The sequence below is a fragment of the Manis pentadactyla genome, chromosome 3 (genome assembly GCF_030020395.1).
Source record: "Manis pentadactyla isolate mManPen7 chromosome 3, mManPen7.hap1, whole genome shotgun sequence".
Taxonomy (NCBI): Eukaryota; Metazoa; Chordata; class Mammalia; order Pholidota; family Manidae; genus Manis; species Manis pentadactyla.
The window spans coordinates 31,969,162-31,990,350 of NC_080021.1; the positions used below are offsets into that span (position 1 = coordinate 31,969,162).

The 21,189-nt window shown below is 35.9% G+C and overlaps 1 protein-coding gene across 1 annotated transcript in view; it reads right to left on the minus strand.

Annotated features, from left to right (window-relative positions):
• The window catches only part of PKHD1L1 (PKHD1 like 1), a 143,872-nt gene that overhangs the window by 87,311 nt on the left and 35,372 nt on the right, over positions 1-21,189 (minus strand). The window contains 8 exon segments of the mRNA XM_036876435.2: positions 3,482-3,587; positions 4,265-4,387; positions 6,272-6,426; positions 6,933-7,080; positions 12,451-12,623; positions 13,844-14,007; positions 18,647-18,771; positions 19,758-19,907. Coding sequence (XP_036732330.2) covers positions 3,482-3,587; positions 4,265-4,387; positions 6,272-6,426; positions 6,933-7,080; positions 12,451-12,623; positions 13,844-14,007; positions 18,647-18,771; positions 19,758-19,907 — 1,144 coding nt within the window.

A 21,189-nucleotide genomic window follows, 5' to 3' on the forward strand; every position in this document is an offset into this window, starting at 1 on the left:
AGAGCCACAGACCAATGGAACAGACTAGAGAATCCAGACATTAACCCAGACATATATGGTCAATTAATATTTGATAAAGGAGCCATGGACATACAATGGCGAAATGACAGTCTCTTCAACAGGTGGTGCTGGCAAAACTGGACAGCTACATGTAGGAGAATGAAACTGGACCATTGTCTAACCCCATATACAAAAGTAAACTCAAAATGGATCAAAGACCTGAATGTAAGCCATGAAACCATTAAACTCTTGGAAGAAAACATAGGCACAAACCTCTTAGACATAAACATGAGTGACCTCTTCTTGAACATATCTCCCCGGGCAAGGAAAACAACAGCAAAAATTAGTAAGTGGGACTATATTAAGCTGAAAAGCTTCTGTACAGCAAAAGACACCATCAATAGAACAAGAAGGATCCCTACAGTATGGGAGAATATATTTGAAAATGACACATCCGATAAAGGCTTGACGTCCAGAATATATAAGGAGCTCTCACGCCTCAACAAACAAAAAACAAATAACCCAATTAAAAAATGGGCAGAGGAACTGAACAGACAGTTCTCCAAAAAAGAAATACAGATGGCCAACAGACACATGAAAAGATGCTCCACATCGCTAATTATCAGAGAAATGCAAATTAAAACTACAATGAGGTATCACCTGACACCAGTAAGGATGGCTGCCATCCAAAAGACAAACAACAACAAATGTTGGCGAGGCTGTGGAGAAAGGGGAACCCTCCTACACTGCTGGTGGGAATGTAAACTTGTTCAACCATTGTGGAAAGCAGTATGGAGGTACATCAAAATGCTCAAAACAGACTTACCATTTGACCCAGGAATTCCACTCCTAGGAATTTACCCTAAGAACGCAGCAATCAAGTTTGAGAAAGACAGATGCACCCCTATGTTTATTGCAGCACTATTTACAATAGCCAAGAATTGGAAGCAACCTAAATGTCCATCAATAGATGAATGGATAAAGAAGATGTGGTACATATACACAATGGAATACTACTCAGCCATAAGAAAAGGGCAAATCCAATCATTTGCAGCAACATGGATGGAGCTGGAGGGTATTATGCTCAGTGAAACAAGCCAAGCGGAGAAAGAGAAATACCAAATGATTTCACTTATCTGTGGAATATAAGAACAAAGGAAAAACTGAAGGAACAAAACAGCAGCAGAATCACAGAACTCAAGAATGGACTAACAGGTACCAAAGGGAAAGGGACTGGGGAGGATGGGTGGGTAGGGAGGGATAAGGGGGGGAGAAGTAGGGGGGTATTAAGATTAACATGCATGGGGGGGTAGGAGAAAAGGGAGGGCTGTACAACACAGAGAAGGCAAGTAGTGATTCTACAACATTTTGCTATGCTGATGACAGTGACTGTAAAGGGGTTTATAGGGGAGACCTGGTATAGGGGAGAGCCTAGTAAACATAATATTCGTCATGTAAGTGTAGATTAGTGATAGCAAAAAAAAAAAAAAAAAAAAAAAAAAAGGGCAGTTCCTGTGTGGTAACCTCCAACGAGTTCTACACAAGGGTATAAAGGGCATATAAAAGTGTAGGCAAAGGGTCTGTTTGTGTTTATACAGAGGATCAAAGCCTAATTGGGCTACCCCGAAAATGAACTAAGATACGATATGAAAAAGAACTTCCAACATCTGCACTCTCTGGAAGACTCATGCCAGAAGATGATCATCAAAAAACCCCAACAAAGATCCACGCACTGCTACAGCTGTAGATGCACTCATCCCACCAGTTCCTGGACTTGCCATGGGAATGAGGAAGGAGATATCTAAGCTGGCCTGTGCATACAGTAAAACAACAAAATTGGACTGGATCTATACTGTTGGAACTCAACCAAGAATTTGGAGAAGTGCAAATTGTAGCACTCCAAAATCTTACAACCACAGACTATTTACTGTTAAAAGAACATAAGGGATGTGAACAGTCCCCAGGAATGGGTTGTTTTAATTTGTCTGATTTCTCTCAGACTGTTCAAGTTCAGTTGGACAATATCCACCATATCATAGATAAGTTTTCACAAATGCCTAAGGTGCCTAACTGGTTTTCTTGGTTTCACTGCAGATGGCTGGTAATTACAGATATGCTTTGGTTATGTAACTATACTCCTATTATGTTAATGTGTGTGTGCAATTTAAGTAGTAGCTTAAAACCTATACATGCTGAAGTTACTCTACAAGAAGATATATCAAAGAAATAATCAATCTTCCCATGTTTTCTTCCGCCTGCTACTTCTATAGCTTTTCTTCTTCCTTCCTAATTACAACCCTTAAATAGAATTCGTGCCTCATATCAAATTTACCGAGTATCATAATTCTTCCAAGTGGTAAAGATACCTCAAGACAAATGCTGGGCATAGAAGCCACAGGGCATAAATATGCAAAGAAGTAAAAAGCTAACTTTTTCAAACAATAAGGCTTCTCTCTCACTTACCAACTTCACATTTCCCTGTATGGCCCCGGAAGATGACTGGTTAGCCAGAGACGGGTAAGATTCCTCAAGGGAGGAACAACCTAAGACAGGCACAGTCGCAGGGGGGCCATCAGGTGAGAAATTGGGGATCAACAGAGGTGAGGCTTAGAACCTCACCCCCCCGTTCTGAGAGAAATCTTCTGCATACGTGGATGTTTTATTGCCCTGGTCTAGCTTGGATTAACACATAGTCTACAGGCACACACCTGATCATCTACATGTGCTCTCTTACAACACTAAACTATGTTTTCTACCTATATCTTGTATCTACCTACCACTTCAGCATTTTATTAAAAATAATAATAATAAAGAGAGAAATGTGGTATCCACATATAAATCAAGTATAAAAACCAAATGAGTATTCATATTTGAACTGACTGTTTATAGTTCATAATGCATGAGCAAAACCGAAAGTTTCTGTGATGACTGCCCTTGTACTGTTCACTATGTAACTTATTCACTATGTAAGAATTTGTTCTACATGTAAAAACTTGTTTGTTATGCCTCAGAAGATTGGAGACTGACAAAAATTAGGCTTGGGGTGGAATAATGATTGTGCATTGAGCATTGACTCCCCTATACAGAATTTTATTGTCGTTAACAACCATTTGATCAATAAATATGAGAGATGCCCTCACAAAAAAAAAAAAAAAAAGAAAAAAGAAGGACAGACTTCCAATGGTAAAATAAATTAGTAACCGGGATGTAATGTAGAGCATAAGGAATATAGTCAAGATATTGTAACAGCCTGGTAGGGTGATAGCTGGAACCTAGAATTATGTATATAAATGTTCTACCACTGTGTTGTACACTTGAAACTCATGTAATGTAATACTGTGTGTCAACTACCCTTCAATAAAAAATAATTATTAAAAGAAAAAAAAAAAAGAATGAAAAAAAAAAAATCATTATCATAGTGCGTTCTTGCTAGCTGTCTTCTACCTGCTACCCTACTCCAACTTAAAAAGATAGCAATTACCTTGAGAAGGGCTCATGGCCCGGATTAGGGGAGTAGTCATGGGATCCCAGGTAAACCCACAGTCACATGAACATTTAGTTGGAATTCCATTGACAAAGACTTCAACCTTCAAATTAAAAAGCACAAAGAGAGAGAACAGGGGTAGCACAGTCAAGTAGAGTATCTATAGGATTTAGAACAAATGATGGAATTTTGTTTGTTTACAAAAATTAGTCTATACTTTTTTTGCTTGGATACTCGATTCATTCAGCAAACATCAGGCACAGTTGTAAATTTTAGAATATAGCAATACAAGATGCAGGAATGCAATATTTAGCCAAACAGATGATACACCTGCTGTATTCTAGTTGGGGTGGGATAGCTAGTAGCATAAACTACACACTTTTAAAAAAAGTAGTGCATATTATGCTCTGGTGGTGCTGGTGCATGAAGGAAAATGAGGTTGTTTTGGGAAGATTCACCTAAGTGGCTTACACTTAAATTTCCCCATCATTAAAGTGCTAACAATTATTACTTTATGAATTAAGATTAAGTGTAAAGAATATACTTTCCAATACTAATAGGCAGTAGTAGGGCTTTCAAATCCATTCTTTCGTCATAAGGAATATAGTTTTCCCAAAAGTCATGAAATAATATTATTAAGTTTATCAACTGTTCACGAAAATCTTCACATGAAAATAAGATGTCATCCTTCCTGTTTTACCAGGTCCTTCATGTATTACAAACTAGTTATACATTTAAAATTATGTTAAATTTATGTCATGAGTAAAGTTTCAAAAATACCTGTGGCTTTTGGCTGGGTGTACGAAGCAGGTCTCCAAGTATGCGTTGTCTGAATAAGCCACCTTCCTTTATCTTTATAACTGTCATGTTAGCCTTTTCTCCAAAGATGTTGGAATCATTCACCTATTTTTAGATAAAAATATTTTATTAGAACTATGGAAATTATGACCACACTAAATTTTTCTTTTTAAATTAAAGCAGGGCTGAAAGTGAATAAAAGCCAAATAAAAAATAAATTCAAAACTGTTTTAGTCACATTTTTTGGAAAAAGGAGTTTCTTTAAAAATGAGCATAATCCACCCAAGAAAAAAATGCTAAGATCATTGTATTATCATGTATTGCATCAATTACAATTTGGATTAAAATTAACTTGAATTTTTAGAAAAAAGTATTTTTAAGGAAAATGAATTTACTAAATTTTAATTGTTCAGAATGTTCTATGCTTTTTCTGCATATGGCCACTTGGATTAATGATTGTTGAATAATTGAAAAATTTAGTTGTCTTTCCACTTGAGGGTCAAACTTTTCCCATTTAGTATTTTTTGCCTCTGACCACTCATCCACTTACAGAATTATATTTTCAGCCAGTGGTTAACAATGAAACCAAATTAAACCAGTATGTACAACTTGGTCATTCCAAAATCCCCAGCCAATGTGGCAGACTTCAGATGTGCACAGGGGCTGACAAAGAAGTGGGGTCCCCATGCTGGGCCCTGTGTGAGCCAAAGTGATAGGGGCAGAAATAATGAGTGAGCACAGGAGACAGAGCAGGGGGTCAGTGCACAGGCATTGGCAGCCATGTCTCCCCAAGCCCCCCCAGCAAGCCCCCAAGTGGGAGACCAGAAACTAGATCTGTCTTAGTTGCAAAATTTTTGAATTCTAGTTTTAGATCATGTGTTTTCTTAAAATAACTGCCACATCTATGACTGTTACTATTTTGCACATGCATTAAAATAACTGCCACATCTATGACTGTTACTATTTTGCACATGCATATAGTCTGTGTATAATACATTAAATTCTAAATTTATATGCTTTTTTTGGTCTCCTCTTTTTTTTTCTCCCAAATGGTTTCCTATGGAGACTTCTTTACTTTTTCCACCTTATGTCCTGGACATCTTTCCAGGTGAATATATATGGATCTAGACATGATTCCATGGCAGTCAGGCTAAGGTTGTGTCATTTTAACAACCATATTGATAGGTATTTAGGTTTCTAGGTTTTTACTATTACAACTGATGCTGCAGAGACTACCTTTGTACCTATATCATTTCATATTTGTATATTATCTCAGTACTATAAAGCCATATAGCTGAGATTGATAAATCATAGGTATCAATATCTAGATACAACTCGATTATCCTCAAAGGTTATACTAATTTACTTTCTCACCAACAATGCATGAGAAAGACTGTCTTCTCTCATTGCCATCATTACTAGGAAGCATCATATGTTCAATGTTTCAGTCTCTTTTATACTACTCTCCTTCCCATACACTGGGCCTTATACCATTATCCTACCCCGCCTGCACTCCAACTAAGCAAAAGTAATTAGATGAGAACTTAAGGTACAAGTTTCTCACAAACTTGAAATGGTCCTCTTTAAAACCAGTGCAGTGTCCAAGGCCCCAGAATACAGCTCCAGTGTGTAGTAAAAGAACCATACATGGTGAGGCCAGTTATGCTCAGCCCTCCCTAAATTACAGCCTGATTTAGTTCTGATACTGGCTCTGGCTAGCCTCCTCCTGGCCCCGTCAAGGGTCTTCTTAACACTTATTCCCAGATTTTTCCCAGGAAGCAATCAGGAAGGAAGTATCAACAGCTCTTCTTCACAAAGGAGAATGTCTGGTCAACTTAATTTAGAACAATCTCTTCAATTTCCTTCTTTGATGTTTACAGTTTGCATTTTTAAAAGTCTACACAGCCTCTAATTCCTTTAGGAATGAGGCAGGGTGCAAATAAACAAGTAACACATAAAAGAAAACGGAAGCCAAGCCAAATAAGGAACCTGTAGAAGATTCTGCTTTCCACATTTGCTCCTCCACTTGATGTTCCATGAATATCCAGCACAGCTTCCTTCTCGTGTAACTGAGACTTGTCCCACTTCCTCCAGACTCCAGAGAGCAAACTGTAAATCTGCAGCTGACACAGCAGCTGGGAGGCCTGCACTTGCAGAGGGATGGCGAACGGCAGGAGTCAAAAATTCACAAACCAACTTCATCCTTCGTATACGTGAACTGTGTACTATATATTATCACTTGTAAACCAACTGTCCTCCAAATGAAATCTGCATTTTACTTATAACAAGAATTTATATATTTCTTGAAAACAAAAATTACATGAGTAACGTACCTTAAATTATAGACTTGGCTCAAATACTTTTATTTTTAATGTCAATTAACTTTATAGATAACCTATAAGCCATGGATATAAAAGAGAAACAAATCTTTGGGAATATAATCTGGTATATCTGGTGAGGCAATAAAGAAAATATGAAAACGTAATTTGTTCTGGATAATTGAGCTTCACATTACTGATGTAATCTCAACTATATAAATTACTTAGAGAAATAATAATAGAAATACTCCAAAATGTTTATTATGGTGGCCTAAATCAGCACTATCCAACTGATATATACATATGCCAATGTTAGGAACTTTCTCAGATACCTTTGAGAATACCTCCAGAAGCTTGAATGTCAAAGCTGCCACTCAGAGGTGGAGATGCTGCTTGAACTCTTTGAATACGAATCTTTGACTCCCCTGGCCAATTATTTCCTCTGTAAACAGACTCATTCTCGGTCTCATTTGTGATTATCTAATTTCCAAAATAAATATGGATGAAATGATTAAACATAGCGATGGCTGCAATGATTCCCATTTCACCCTGGTACACTCATGTGACATGACATAAATGAGCCTCAGGTATTCAGGATTCTTCAGGACAGTAAGGAGAGCCACATGAATCAGCACAGGCTGTACCTATAGAGCTGAGATAATGAGGCCAAAGTGAACTCGGCCATCTGTGCAGCACTCAGCTGGAGCCACAGCAGTACCTCATTAATTCAGAGTGTACCCTCTGTCACTCAAGGAACAAACATTTACTGAGCAGGCATTCTGTTCAAGCTACAGAGCTAATCAGTGGGAAGGCAAAGAAACATGAGATGCAATCTCAGCTTTCAAAAAACTAAAAATCTTCTGGGGGCAGTAACATATAGGGCCATGAAAACTGAACTAACAATATAAGGAGGTGTCTGAGCAGGACAGTGACTGATCCAGACTCAGGAAATACTTGTCTAATGCTGAATGCTAATCAAATGACAAAAGCAAGATGTACTCTAAAAAAGTTTATAGACCGTAGGTCCACTAGTGAGAATATCTCCTGTTTCTGATCCCTCACTGTTACCTATTAATCTTGAGGAATTTAAAACTATAAGCCTCACTGCCCACAGAGATGGTAAAGGTAAGTGCCAAAAGACATATACAAGAATGTTCAGAGTAGCTTTATTCTTAAGAGCCCCAAACTGGAAAAGATGCAAAAGCCCATCAATAAGATGGATAAATTGTGGTATATTCACACCACAGAATACAGTAAAGCAATGGAAAAGAATGAACTACAGGAATCTCCCACTATAGAGTAAACGAAGCTAGATGTGAAAGAATACATGCTGTATTATTTATTGATGTGAAGATTAAAAACAAGAAAAGTTAATTAATGGTGATAGAAGTCCAAATAGTGGTTATATGGGGTGAGGAGTGAATAATCTAATGACAAGGAGAAGGCACAAGGAAGGCTCTTGAGGAGCTAATGGCTTTATCTGGATCTGAGTAGCACTTACATGAGTACATCTACTTTGTAAAAAATTCATGCAGTTCAGCAAGGTTGCAGGACATAAGATCAACAGATAAAAAACAATCATATGCTATTCAACATAGTACTGGAGTTCCTAGCCACAGTAATTAGAAAAAACAAAGAAATACAAGGAATCCAGATTGGTAAAGAAGAAGCTGAACTGTCACTATTTGCAGATGACATGATATTGTACATTAAAAACCCTAGACTCCACTCCAAAACTACTAGAACTAATATAGGAATTCAGCAAAGTTAGAGGATACAAAATTAACACACAGAAATCTGTGGCTTTCCTATATACTAACAATGAACTAACAGAAAAAGAAATCAGGAAAACAATTCCATTTACAATTGCATTAAAAAGAATAAAATACCTAGGAATAAACCTAACCAAGGAAGTGAAAGACCTATACCTTGAAAACTATAGGACAGACACTCTTAAGAGAAATTAAAGGGGACACTAACAAATGGAAACTCATCCCATGCTCTTAGCTAGGAAGAATTAATATCGTCAAAATGGCCATCCTGCCCAAAGCAATCTACAGATTCAATACAATCCCTATCAAATTACCAACAGCATTCTTCAATGAACCAGAACAAATAGTTCAAAAATTCATATGGAACCACCAAAGACCCTGAATAGCCAAAGCAATCCTGAGAAGCAAGAATAAAGTGGGGGGGATCTCGCTCCCCAACTTGAAGCTCTACTACAAAGCCACAGGGTACTGGCACAAGAACAGAGCCACAGACTAGTGGAACAGAATAGAGACTCCAGACATTAACGCAAACATATATGGTCAATTAATATAAGATAAAGGAGCCATGGACATACAATAGGGAAATGACAGGCTCTTCAACAGTTGGTGTTGGCAAAACTGGGCAGCTACATGTAAGAGAATGAAACCGGATCATTGTTTAACCCCATACACAAAAGTAAATTCGAAATGGATCAAAGACCTGAATGTAAGTCATGAAACCATAAAACTCTTAGAAAAAAACATAGGCAAAAATCTCTTGGAGATAAACATGAGTGACTTCTTCATGAACATATCTCCCCAGGCAAGGGAAACAAAAGCAAAAATGAACAAGTGGGATTATATCAAGCTGAAAAGCTTCTGTACAGCAAAGGACACCATCAATAGAACAAAAAGGTACCCTACAGTATGGGAGAATATAGTCATAAATGACAGATCTGATAAAGGATTGACATCCAAAATATATAAAGAGCTCATGCACCTCAACAAACAAAAAGTGAATAATCCAATTAAAAAATGGGCAGAGGAGCTGAACAGACAATTCTCTAAAGAAGAAATCCAGATGGCCAACAGACACATGAAAGATGCTATACATCTCTAGTCATCAGAGAAATGAAAATTAAAACCACAATGAGATATCACCTCATACCAGTAAGGATCGCCACCATCCAAAAGACAAACAACAACAAATGTTGGCGAGGTTGTGGAGAAAGGGGAACCCTCCTACACTGCTGGTGGGAATGTAAATTAGTTCAACAAATGTGGAAAGCAATATGGAGGTTCCTCAAAAAGCTCAAAATAGAAATACCATTTGACCCAGGAATTCCACTTCTAAGAATTTACCCTAAGAATGCAGCAGCCCAGTTTGAAAAAGACAGATGCACCCCTATGTTTATTGCAGCACTATTTACAATAGCCAAGATATGGAAGCAACCTAAGTGTCCATCAGTAGATGAATGGATAAAGAAGATGTGGTACATATACACAATGGATATTATTCAGCCATAAGAAGAAGACAAATCCTACCATTTGCAACAACATGGATGGAGCTAGAGGGTATTATGCTCAGTGAAATAAGCCAGATGGAGAAAGACAAGTACCAAATGATTTCACTCATATGTGGAGCATAAGAACAAAGAAAAAACTGAAGGAACAAAACAGCAGCAGAATCACAGAACCCAAGAATGGACTATCATTTACCAAAGGGAAAGGGACTGGGGAGGATGGGTGGGAAGGGAGGGATAAGTGGGGGATTGGGGGTGAAGAAAGGGGGCATTATGATTAGCATGTATGATGTGGGGGGAGGCAACACAGAGAAGACAAGTAGTGACTCTACAGCATCTTACTACGCTGATGGACAGTGACTGTAATGGGGTTTGTGGGGGGGACTTGGTGAAGGGGGGAGCCTAGTAAACATAATGTTCCTCATATAATTGTAGATTAATGATACCAAAAGAAAAAAAAAACAATCATATGTCCATGTACAAAAGCAAGTATGTGGAAACCAAAACTAACAATGCAAGACTGTTTACAATTGCTTCAAAGAAAATGAAATACTGACTTATAGAACTAACAATACATGTACAAAGTCAACACCAAAATGACCATCAGTACATACCCTATCAGAATGGCTAAAATAAAAAATACTGATAATGCCAATGCTGTCAAGTTCGTGCAGAAACTGATCACTCATACATTACTGGTGGAATATAAAATGATACAGCCACTTTGGAAAAGAGTATGGTAGTTCCTTACAAAACTACACATAGTATTTACCATATGACCCCATAATTGCACTGTTGGGCAGTTAACCCGGAAATATGAGAATTTATGTAACACAAAAACTGTAGGTAAGTTTTCATAGTAGCTTTATTTATAATAGCCAAAAACTGGAAACAACTCGTGTCTTTCAGTGAGTAAGTGGTTAAACCAACTGTGGTGCATCTGTATGATTTAATACTCAGCAATCAAAATGAACAACCTGGAGGAACCTCAAAAAAATTATTCTAAGTTAAAAAAGCCAATCTCAATAGGCAATGCTGGTATGATTCTATAAGGTCTGCTTACATTTATGTAACATTGTTGAAATCACAAGATTGTAGAGATATGGAGTTTGCCAGGCATAAGGGAGTGCAGGAGAGAGGGAGGTGGCTGTGGCTATAAAGGGTAGCATGAGGGATCTGTGTGATAGAAACTGTTCCACGGTGTCAGATGAGCCTACACATATGATAAAATTGTGTACAATTATGCACATATATATATACACATACACACAAATGAAAGCACGTAGAACTAACTGGTAAAGTCTGAATAAGGTTGGTAGATTGCATCAAAGTCAATTTCCTGGTTGTGCCAACATGTGATAGTCATACATGTTACCATTGGAAAAACATGGGTGAAAGATATAGGAATATTTCTGTATTAGTTCTTGTAACTGCATATGAATCTACAATTATCTCAAAGTTACTGTTTTTCTGTTGATCTGAACATTTAATATATGTGCACACTACTACATGTATCTTTCATTTGAATTTAAAGAGGTCACAAAAATATCAGTCTCATATTTTCCAATTTAACTCTGGGTAAATAACTAAAGCTAAAAAATGCAATTGCCACTTTTAATGAGAAATCTTGGAAAATGGGAGACTTGACATAAATACTTTGACAACATTAAGTCCTAAGTTAGTTACTATATTTTGTTATAGAGCTAAGAGTAAAAGACTGAAAAATATTTACAAGACATTCCTCTTGAAGATACTAAGGTTAAAACATTGGGTTAGAATGGGCAAAGCAATTTTCATGGAATACTTTTAGTTTTCCAGTATTTTTAATCATAAAATTGTTTTCTTAGCAAAATGTTCTTTTTGGGACTCTAAATATAATATTCAGTTATTATTTAACCCTTAATCTTGAGCTTATCATACTTGTTTTTGGTTTGTTGTAGGAAATTATATTAACTCATTGTATACTTTTGTAGGATATTATGTTTAAAAGTACTGATCATATTTATAATATTGAATACTGATCTTATTATAAATAACTCAAGCAATACAAAAAAACTGTTCATATCCTTTTGGAATTACAGAAAACTGCCCCTTTCCTCCCTGTACCAGTTTTTTTTTTATTAAGGTATCATTGATATACATTCTTAAGAAGGTTTCACATGAAAAACATTGTGGTTACTACATTTACCTGACAAAAAAAATCAATGGTGTTTATAACAGAAACAATTTAAAAACATCATGCAGGATCTTAAATTTTCTTTCAATAATCTCTGTTCAACTATCTTTACAGAAACAGCCCCAAAGTTTTCCTTTTAAGTCAACATAAAAACTCTACATAAATTGTTTCCTCCCAACGATATATTTCTTGAAGTTTTTATAATGTTTAAAGTGAATTTTCATGCTCAAGTTTAACAAACTTCTAAATCTTCATTTATACTTAGAACAATTTTCTTGTCCTATTAAGGGATACATAATCTATTTGTCAGTTATCTGTAAAAATGGAAAAGAAAGTTTAGTATCTCAATGCTAAATACTCTATAAGTTGAAAACAGTAACTTGTAAAATTCCAAACTTACCTGCCCAAAGCTCACAGTCATCAAGGGTATATTATAACTGCAATTAAATGAAGTCATGGTGACAGAATATTGGTTGCTCATACTTAATCCATTAATTTTAGTCTGATTCACCATAAAGTGCTTTAAAAATATTCCTTTATTTGCTAGTGCTGGAAGTCTTCTCTTTGGCATTTCTAGAGAACAACGTAAATGGGAAATAAAATTGCATTGTTTCTACTGCTAAAAAGAAAATCATCAAATAATAGCTGTATGTCATGGAATAAGCTGTTTAGAATCAAATTTTAGAAAGAAGACCTTAAGGCAAGTAGTTTGTAGGGCTTGGTAAACTTCCACATCTAGAATAAAAAGCTTTAAAATATTTTGACATGTGAGCCCCATCACATGTAAAACAAAATATTTAAAAGTCACCAAACCCTGCATTCCATGTAGCCTTTTGCTGGTCAGTTAGCTCTGCTGGATTTTAGGTTCCCTGAATGCAGTGCTCACTAGGATGTGTGCTCCACAGTGGAAGGACCAGGGGTGTCTTGCTCTCTGCTCCTTCTACAGTACCCCACACAGCACCTGCCACAGGGTAAGGCCTAAAGGAATGCTACTTAACGAACATCTATCCCAGCACAAATCAGCTGCCTTATCCACATGCTCCGCCAATCATAATGTAGGTATGGTGATACTGGATTCAAAAGAAGTGACTCTAAAGCAGTAACATCTAATATTTTCCAGTTGAATCATGACCTTATCCTTGCAAACAGTTTCAAAGGAGAGGATTCCAAAACTCCTCTGGGAAATGGTAATAATTATTTTTTAAAGTGACTGTTTGGAGTTAGGTTGAGTTTTAAGAAGATCACAGTTTAATTTTAATTATTTTATTGTCACAGCTATATATAATATATGAGTCAACTAACATGACTAGAAAAACAATGCTAAGACTATTAGAAAAAGTTTTCATTTATAGCAGTATTGATTATCACTTTGAGTCCATGGAAAGATTCAGCTCAGTCTTACTAATCAGATGTCAATATAAATAGGTGCCTCTCAGGAATAGATCTCTGCCTTGGTAGCTGGTTTCTCAAAAATCAAACAAAGCAAAATGAAAATGTTTGTCACGGTTTATACATCTGTAAACAGAATCCAGGACTACAAAAGTTCATTCTTGCTATAATGGCCAAGTTTACATTAAGGATACATTAGAACCTTAAAATAATCACCTGGCCTTATTTATTTAAAAAAGAATGTATTTTAAATAGCAATATTACTGAGAAAAAAGAATGACTCATAAATATTTAAAGTCTAATATTTCTATCTATACCACAAAATATAAATAATTTCCATGGTTAAAATTTTACTAAAAGACAGATTTAGAAGGTTTAAGTACATATGAAATGATACAACCTACCATCCCATGTTGGAATTGTAGATGTCTCTCCAATGTATACTGTATCTACATAGAAAGACTGTGATTCTGATGCTTTCTGTAAACTAATCCTTTGAAGGGAAAAGTTTGTCCCAGTGCATTTGGTTTGTATGAGGTCCAGGAGGTCTATACAAGTGTAGGTCCAGCTGAAATATGGTTGATTAATTAGGTGTAGAGATCAGTTATAACATTAAGGTAAAAAGTATTAAAATATTAAAGAGAGGTTTTCTTTTTTCCAAAAGACCATCAAACCTACTTTATTAGCACAAGAAAACAGTGGTAACAAGGGAGAGCAGATAGAAACATTGGCAGTAAAAGATGTAATGTTGCATATAAATATAGGTTTTCTTTTATTTGTAGCCTTGGCAATAGGCATAGGAATATAAAATATTCTGTAGTAACAGGTAAGGAAACTAAGAAACATGCACCTTGGCACAGAATACATAAAACAAAACCAAGACACAAGAATGAAATTAACTATTTTAGTAAAAAATATCAGGGGTTGAACAATAAATTCAGTCCAATACTGAACAGCAAAACTGGACTTGATATAACTTCCAGAAGAGCTCACTGGAGTTGCATTGTCACTGTTCTAAATGACAAAATAAGGTGCTAAGTTATTTATAGTATAGTACCTTTTCATTGTGTAATTTAGTTTCAGATTTTCCTTTAAATATTAACTGTACTGAAATCCCATAAAATACAACTAAGCAATTCAGCTATGAGAGTTTGTGACAGACAAATACTGTCATCCAAAAACTAAATACAGTTTAAGAATACTCTTTGTGTCAACTATCACTACAGTTATTAATTGACCAATTTGTTTGGGTACCTATTCCCATGTCCTTCATGGTTTGCAAACCCACCTCTAATGCATCAAAGCTTGGCTTAGACAGATGTATCATTTTCAGAAAATTATATGCAGAATTACATTAAGTTAAAGTGCTCTCTAAATAAAAGAAAATCATTTAGGGCCTCAGTAGAATTCTACTCGAATTTTCTATAATGCTAAAAACATTAAAACTATTATTGAGAAAACTTGGTATACCAAACAGACCCTTTGTAAGAGAAAAGGAGCCTGCAAATGATATCAAAACATAAGGGAACAGCACACTGTACCTTTATGGCTAGATAAATTATTTCTGGAAGAAAATCAGACTTTACTTTTCAGTTTTTGAAGCTTGACTTACAACTACAAACGTCATCATTTTGGGGAGGTTAGAGAACAACTCTTGGAAAAACGGCACTTTTGACATTAACAATGTATTGAAAATAAACTAACGGTAACTCATCTCCTTGATCTAGGTGGACTATCTGACCTAAATAAAAGCAGATCAAGAAATACCTAATGGGAACAGGAGAGTTTACTTTGCCTTGACTGGTAATAGTTTTAACCAGACAACCTACTCTTGTAAAAATCATGGCTTCTTGTTTAAAGGGCTTGTAGCATTTAGGGTAAAAGAAGTCCAGTTTCATCAAATGTACTGCATTTTCGAATTACTGCACAACAGATAAATTATAGGCTAAAAGGAAAGACCTGTTTAGTTGTAAGATAAGTGATGGTTTGACTAACATGGAAGAACTGGGGTCTGTAAAACATTCTAAAATTCTGTTAGTGTAGAGTGGAATGTGTGCAGATGGTGGACATCAAAACTAAAATTGTGATTCCTGATTCTGCTGTTCAGTTTGGGCATACAGGGAATGGTTACAGAAAAAATGTACTGTTAGATGTCCCCTCAAGAGGACTTCTCCTTCATAATGATCAATAATGGGATGGATTATCCATAATTATGAAGCAAACTGGGCATGAGGCAGTGTATATTCATTCTGTGTATGGACTTCTCATGCACCTTGACGGTTAACGTGGGTAGGGCTACCTTAACCCTGGGACTATTGTTGCCTAGTGACTGCCAACAGAGAGAGGCTGTGACCTCTTTTGAGTCAACAATTACCCTGTGGGATTGCAGAATTGTCCACACTCATTTCATTCATCCGAGAAGCTAGCTTTGGTCCCATTTCATGTGCTGGATTGAACTGTGCAGTAACCTTAAAGGTACATATTTGTGCATGGCAGGGAGATGGGGGGGTGAGATCAACACCTTCTTCAAAATTCCTGCCTGTCTCTGTTTGTATCTCTCTTTTTCTTCCTATCTTCTTCATCTTCTGTGGCAAACAAAGATGGATCAAAGGTATAAAAAATACCAAAACTGCACACACAGGAGCCAAAGGCTGTTCTATCAAATGCCATCAAAGGGCTAAATCTGAAGTGTGGGGAAAAGGACATTTCTTAAGCATCAGTTTGGGAAGATGTACTTTTCTTTTGCTAGGCAGGTGGAAATTGGTTTTGATTTCTTGCTTTAAGTTTTCATTGGAACACAAGAACTAAGATTGTCCTGCAACTTTCTCAGAGGGCAGCTTCCTATAGTTCTGTGCAAACACTGTCCATCTCATACACAGGGCTCACCCAACTCTCTCTACTGAAGTCCACTTCAAGTTCTACCAAACATCAGTATCTGATGAACTTTCTGTCTTTGTGTAACAACAACTTTTCTTGCCTTACATCCCACAGAAGCATGTCTAGATCTTATTCCTGGGGTAAGACACAAATAAGTATCTTTCTAATGCTTAACAATCTAAGGAATGTCAGTGGCAGAATTTTCATGTCTCCTGAAGAATTCTTTGAAAGGCTTAATACCCTTATTAAAGATGTTCTCTTTGACAAACATTTGTTTAATATCTACATTTTAACTATGGCTTCCTTCCTCATAACTAAAGACATTCTGACATCCATATTTAAACTGGTTCACAGTTGTCCCCTCTTCATGCACTGATAAGGATATCTGTAAGCATTAGAACCACATGCTTAGGACTGGATGCTAGCGACGCATTATCACTATGATGTTTCATTTTGAAAGCTGAAGACTATATAACTTCCCTTCTTTCCTTAACAAAGGTCATTCCACTTTTGCATGGAGGAAGTTATAAGCGGTGGCAAAACTTTACAAGTTTCATGTTAAACAGCTGGGTGGCACAGGAGGGGATGTATGTAAAGGCATCTGCGTCCAGGCCCAGTGGTGCTAATTGGTTCTGATGTGCTCCCACCCACCTGCCTGGTCCTGGCTCCTGTCACTGTTCTTGTCACTGCCCCAGTGAGAGTGTCTTGTTTCCTCCTAATTGGACCTGGGGACCTAGCTCTACTGGGCACATGCAGACCCCACTCTGCTTGTCTCACCCCTTCACTCTTTACACCCAGCCTGTGGGGGATCCATGTAAATAGTTTTTTTTTTTAACCTTTAAGAAACAAGGTTGAATCCAAAGTAGTTCTATGAATTTTGGAGTATACACATTCCTAAAGGAATATAATGAAAGCTGGTCCCTGTGTCTTGAAAACAATGTTTGGCTGATACAGCAGACAGGAAGCTTGAAATTGAAGGGCTGGGAATCAGCTTCTTCATTCAGAAACGACTTTCTCCATTGAGACCACCCTTTCTTCCCATCTAGTTATTCCCATCTCTCTTATCATTGTATTTGCTTTAATCTCTTGTCTTTCTCTTGCTTTGTTAATGGTTAGCATTTGATCCTTTTCTAACTTTGGGTAATTTTCTCCCCCCTCCTGTCTGAGCGGTTAAGAGGAGGCACTGCTTCTGCTTTATACTTGCTCCACACATGGCAGTTCTGAATTATCATAATCTCTTCCCTATAATGAGAACAGAATAGTGATCTCCATATCTTACAAAATGTTGGCAGTTTAAATGATGCAGCTGTATAGATCTATGCAAAATAACTTTTATGTAGCTATGACAGATAAAAAAACCCACAAATTAAACATATTCAAAATCTTTTTAAGATAAAGAAACCATACCATGGTTTTTATGACATAAACTTTATATGAAATAAAAACCTAAAGTTGTGGAGAGAAAATGTTCAGTATCTTTACAGGGGTGATGATTACATGACTGTATACATTTGTCTTAAAAATGTCTATACATTTTTTAAAAATGAAGTATGACTTTATGTAAATTATACTTCAATAAGCATGACTTTGAAATTTATAGGTAATACTTTATAAAATAGAAAACTTATATATGTGTGCATGTGTCTTTATTATTACTTCCATTATATGTGAAATTTTTGTGTGTATTGTATATGGAAATGTTAGGGCTGACATAAGTTTCAGAAGATAAAATGATTAATAAAAACCAAAACATAATTATGCAGAACTAACTTGTTCTTAAGGGTATGACAAGAACAGTCATTAAATAGTTTTTTCTAGGCTCATTTAGTTTCTCCTTTTATATTTCTCTATTTTCATTTCCATGGGTCTAACTTTTGGCAAACCAATCCTTTAAAGATATCTTTTCTCCCTCCAAAATTTTGGAATATTCATTGAAATATTTCATTTTCTCCACTCATACACAGCAAGCCCTTTTTTTCAGTGATCAAAGTCTAACGTAGACAATATTGTGATAAACCAGTCCCTTTCCACTTTCCTTCAGTAAATAGGAACATTATTAGATTTAATAATAAAATATTTGAATTCCAAAATTTACCATTATTTTCTCTTTTAAATGGTCATGGATAATAATGACACTAGACGAACTTTTATTTTTATAGTCTATAGATGTATTTTTGGCATAACTATTTGTCAGAAAGCTTACGTAGAAAGTAGGAAAATTACAGTTAGATTCCTCACATAATCAAAAACAAACAAGAAATGGGTTTTTTATATCCATAATTTACATACTATAATATAACTGAAGTTTTCAAATTCATAGAGTAACTTACTTGTTTCCATAAGCAAAGTTATATGTAAATTGTATATTAGTGCTTCTAGTAATCTTGCTTTTGTCTTGGTATTGAAATTTTACAGCAATATAATTTGCCAGGAATCCTTTGTATGCAAGACATAACTATATAGAAAATATGAAAAGTAACAATATCTTACTTTTAAATTGTTTTAAAGCAATTCAAATTAACTCAATCCAACCTAATAAATAAGTATTGAGCAGTTTCATACAAAATGTATCAGAACACAGAGAAAGGAATGATCAGTTTCAGCCAATTAGACACAGAACAACTGGGGAAGATTTTCTAGAAGCGGAGTTGAAGTGCCCTTACAATTAATGACTAATTTTTTATTGTTTTCTTATATATGGTTTCCTTTAAAAGTGGAAGTAATTCACTCCCTATAGTCATGGAGCTACCTAAGGTTTAAATCCAGCTCCAGCTGAACTCTAGAGTGACTTTAAAAGTCCATTACACATAAAGAGAGAAGAGAGAGAAACATTCAGGTAGGTTAACTGGGATGTGAATACATTAATTAGAGATGGAGATGAATGTCATTGTAAAATAGTAATTAATACCAATTTTAATGGTCCAGAACGCCTTAAGCATACCAAATATATTTAGAATTTAGAAGTTCACAACATGACACAATTTGAGAGTTAAAACAAGAGAAAAGATAATCTATGATTGCTAGTCTTAAATACCTATCCTAAAACTGTCATCCCTCCTCGTGATTTTCCTTCACTTTCCTTGGTTGGATAACTCAAGTTCACTCTATGATGGCATCCATTTTTGTTTCTTTTAATGAATTAAGATATATTAAGGTGATTATACATTTTAATTGTTTTAGCATTCAAATTTGTGTGCAAAAAAGTTTTCCTGAAATTATGACATAAAGAAGAATATATGCATACGGTATATATTTTTTAAATTTCTTTTTTTGAGAGTCAACAGAAGAGGAAATCACAAGGACTCAGAATGTGAACTGCAGTCCTGTCCAAGGTGACGTGACTTCACATGACAAGCACTTTTCCCTGTCTAAAAATTTCATGAAATTTTATTATCAAAGTATTTTACATATTTAATTAGCATATCACTTTGTTGCATTTACCTGGTTATAAGGAAATAATAAAATGTCTCCATATGGTCGTCCATTTGGTTTAACATCTGCTGAGTCAAAAAGAACAGCTGGGTTTTTCAGGGAGTAACGACCACAGAAAGCATCAGTTTCAGCTGTCTTCTGTCCTCTAATAATAGGTTCCTATAGAAACAATAATATTTCTAATGAAACATGACTTACTCTCCTGCTTTATTTCTGAAATAAAGTTGTTCAGATTCCAACTTGGATCCCATTGCCTCCCAAACGACTTCAACAAGAAACGTTCTCTTTCTTTGAAATTCTAAGTCTCTCATCCTGAATCACTCCTTTGGATCTGTAACATAGAATCCCTGTATTTGTATTTGACTATTTTCCAAGTCCTATCTTTCTCCTATCATGAACTCCTTCATTCCTCCCACAAATATTTATTTGGTGTTCATGTGGGCCAGTTTGTTTGGTTTTGCTTTTTGTTTGATGTTCAGGGCTCAAGTAGTGAAGAACACTACCCGTACTGATAGGAGCCCACCACTTCAGGACAGAGGAACTAAGGATTATAATACTGGGGCTGAAGGCAGGCATCTCACTCACATGAAAGCATCAAGAAATATGACTCAGAGGAAGTGGCATGTGAGTTGTCTTTACAGATGAACAGGAATTACTTACAAGGGAAAGGGGATTAATGGGCTTCAGAGAGAAGGTAAACTATGTGCAAAGAAGCAGGGATGTGAGAAAGTGGTGCTGGGAGGTGCAAACAGTGACAGCAAGGTGGAGCACAGAATGTGTGCTGTGATGATGGTGGGAGATGAAGGTGGATGGAGGACATGGTAAACATCCGTGCACTTCCCACGGTGACTAGGATAGATTTAGGATAGGAAAACCCAAATAGATGTATATTTATTACACTAAGTTGAAAAAGTAGCCCATTAAATAGAAAGATTTTCTTCCTTTTTTCAAGTAATAAATCTGCTTATGTAAAGCATCATGTGATACATTTTTAAGGATTCATATTTATTTTAGGGTATTGATCTGAATTGAATAACTAGCTTATATATTTCTTATTCTTATGGTATTCATTTGGAAATGGTGAATATCTGTCTCTTCCTCAAATCTTCAAAATAAGAATTAAAAAGGTAAGAGTAAATTTTTCTTTAAATTTTTCTTCTATACATCAAAGAAAAATCCTTATACCTCACCAAGAAAGAAATAATGACTAGACATGCTACAAACTGACCAGAAGTTGATCTCAAAAAACAAAGGAAGTAAATTTGCTATAAAATGTCCTACTACAAATTGTATTCTCTGAAGCCAGTGAGGAAGAAGGATTTAGTCTGCATCCAAGTGAAGAAAATAACAACAACAAAAAACCCTGTAGATCTTATATTTGCCCATCTTGCCTACTTTCTTTTGATCAAGACAATTTACATGTGGTGGAAATACTGTTTTC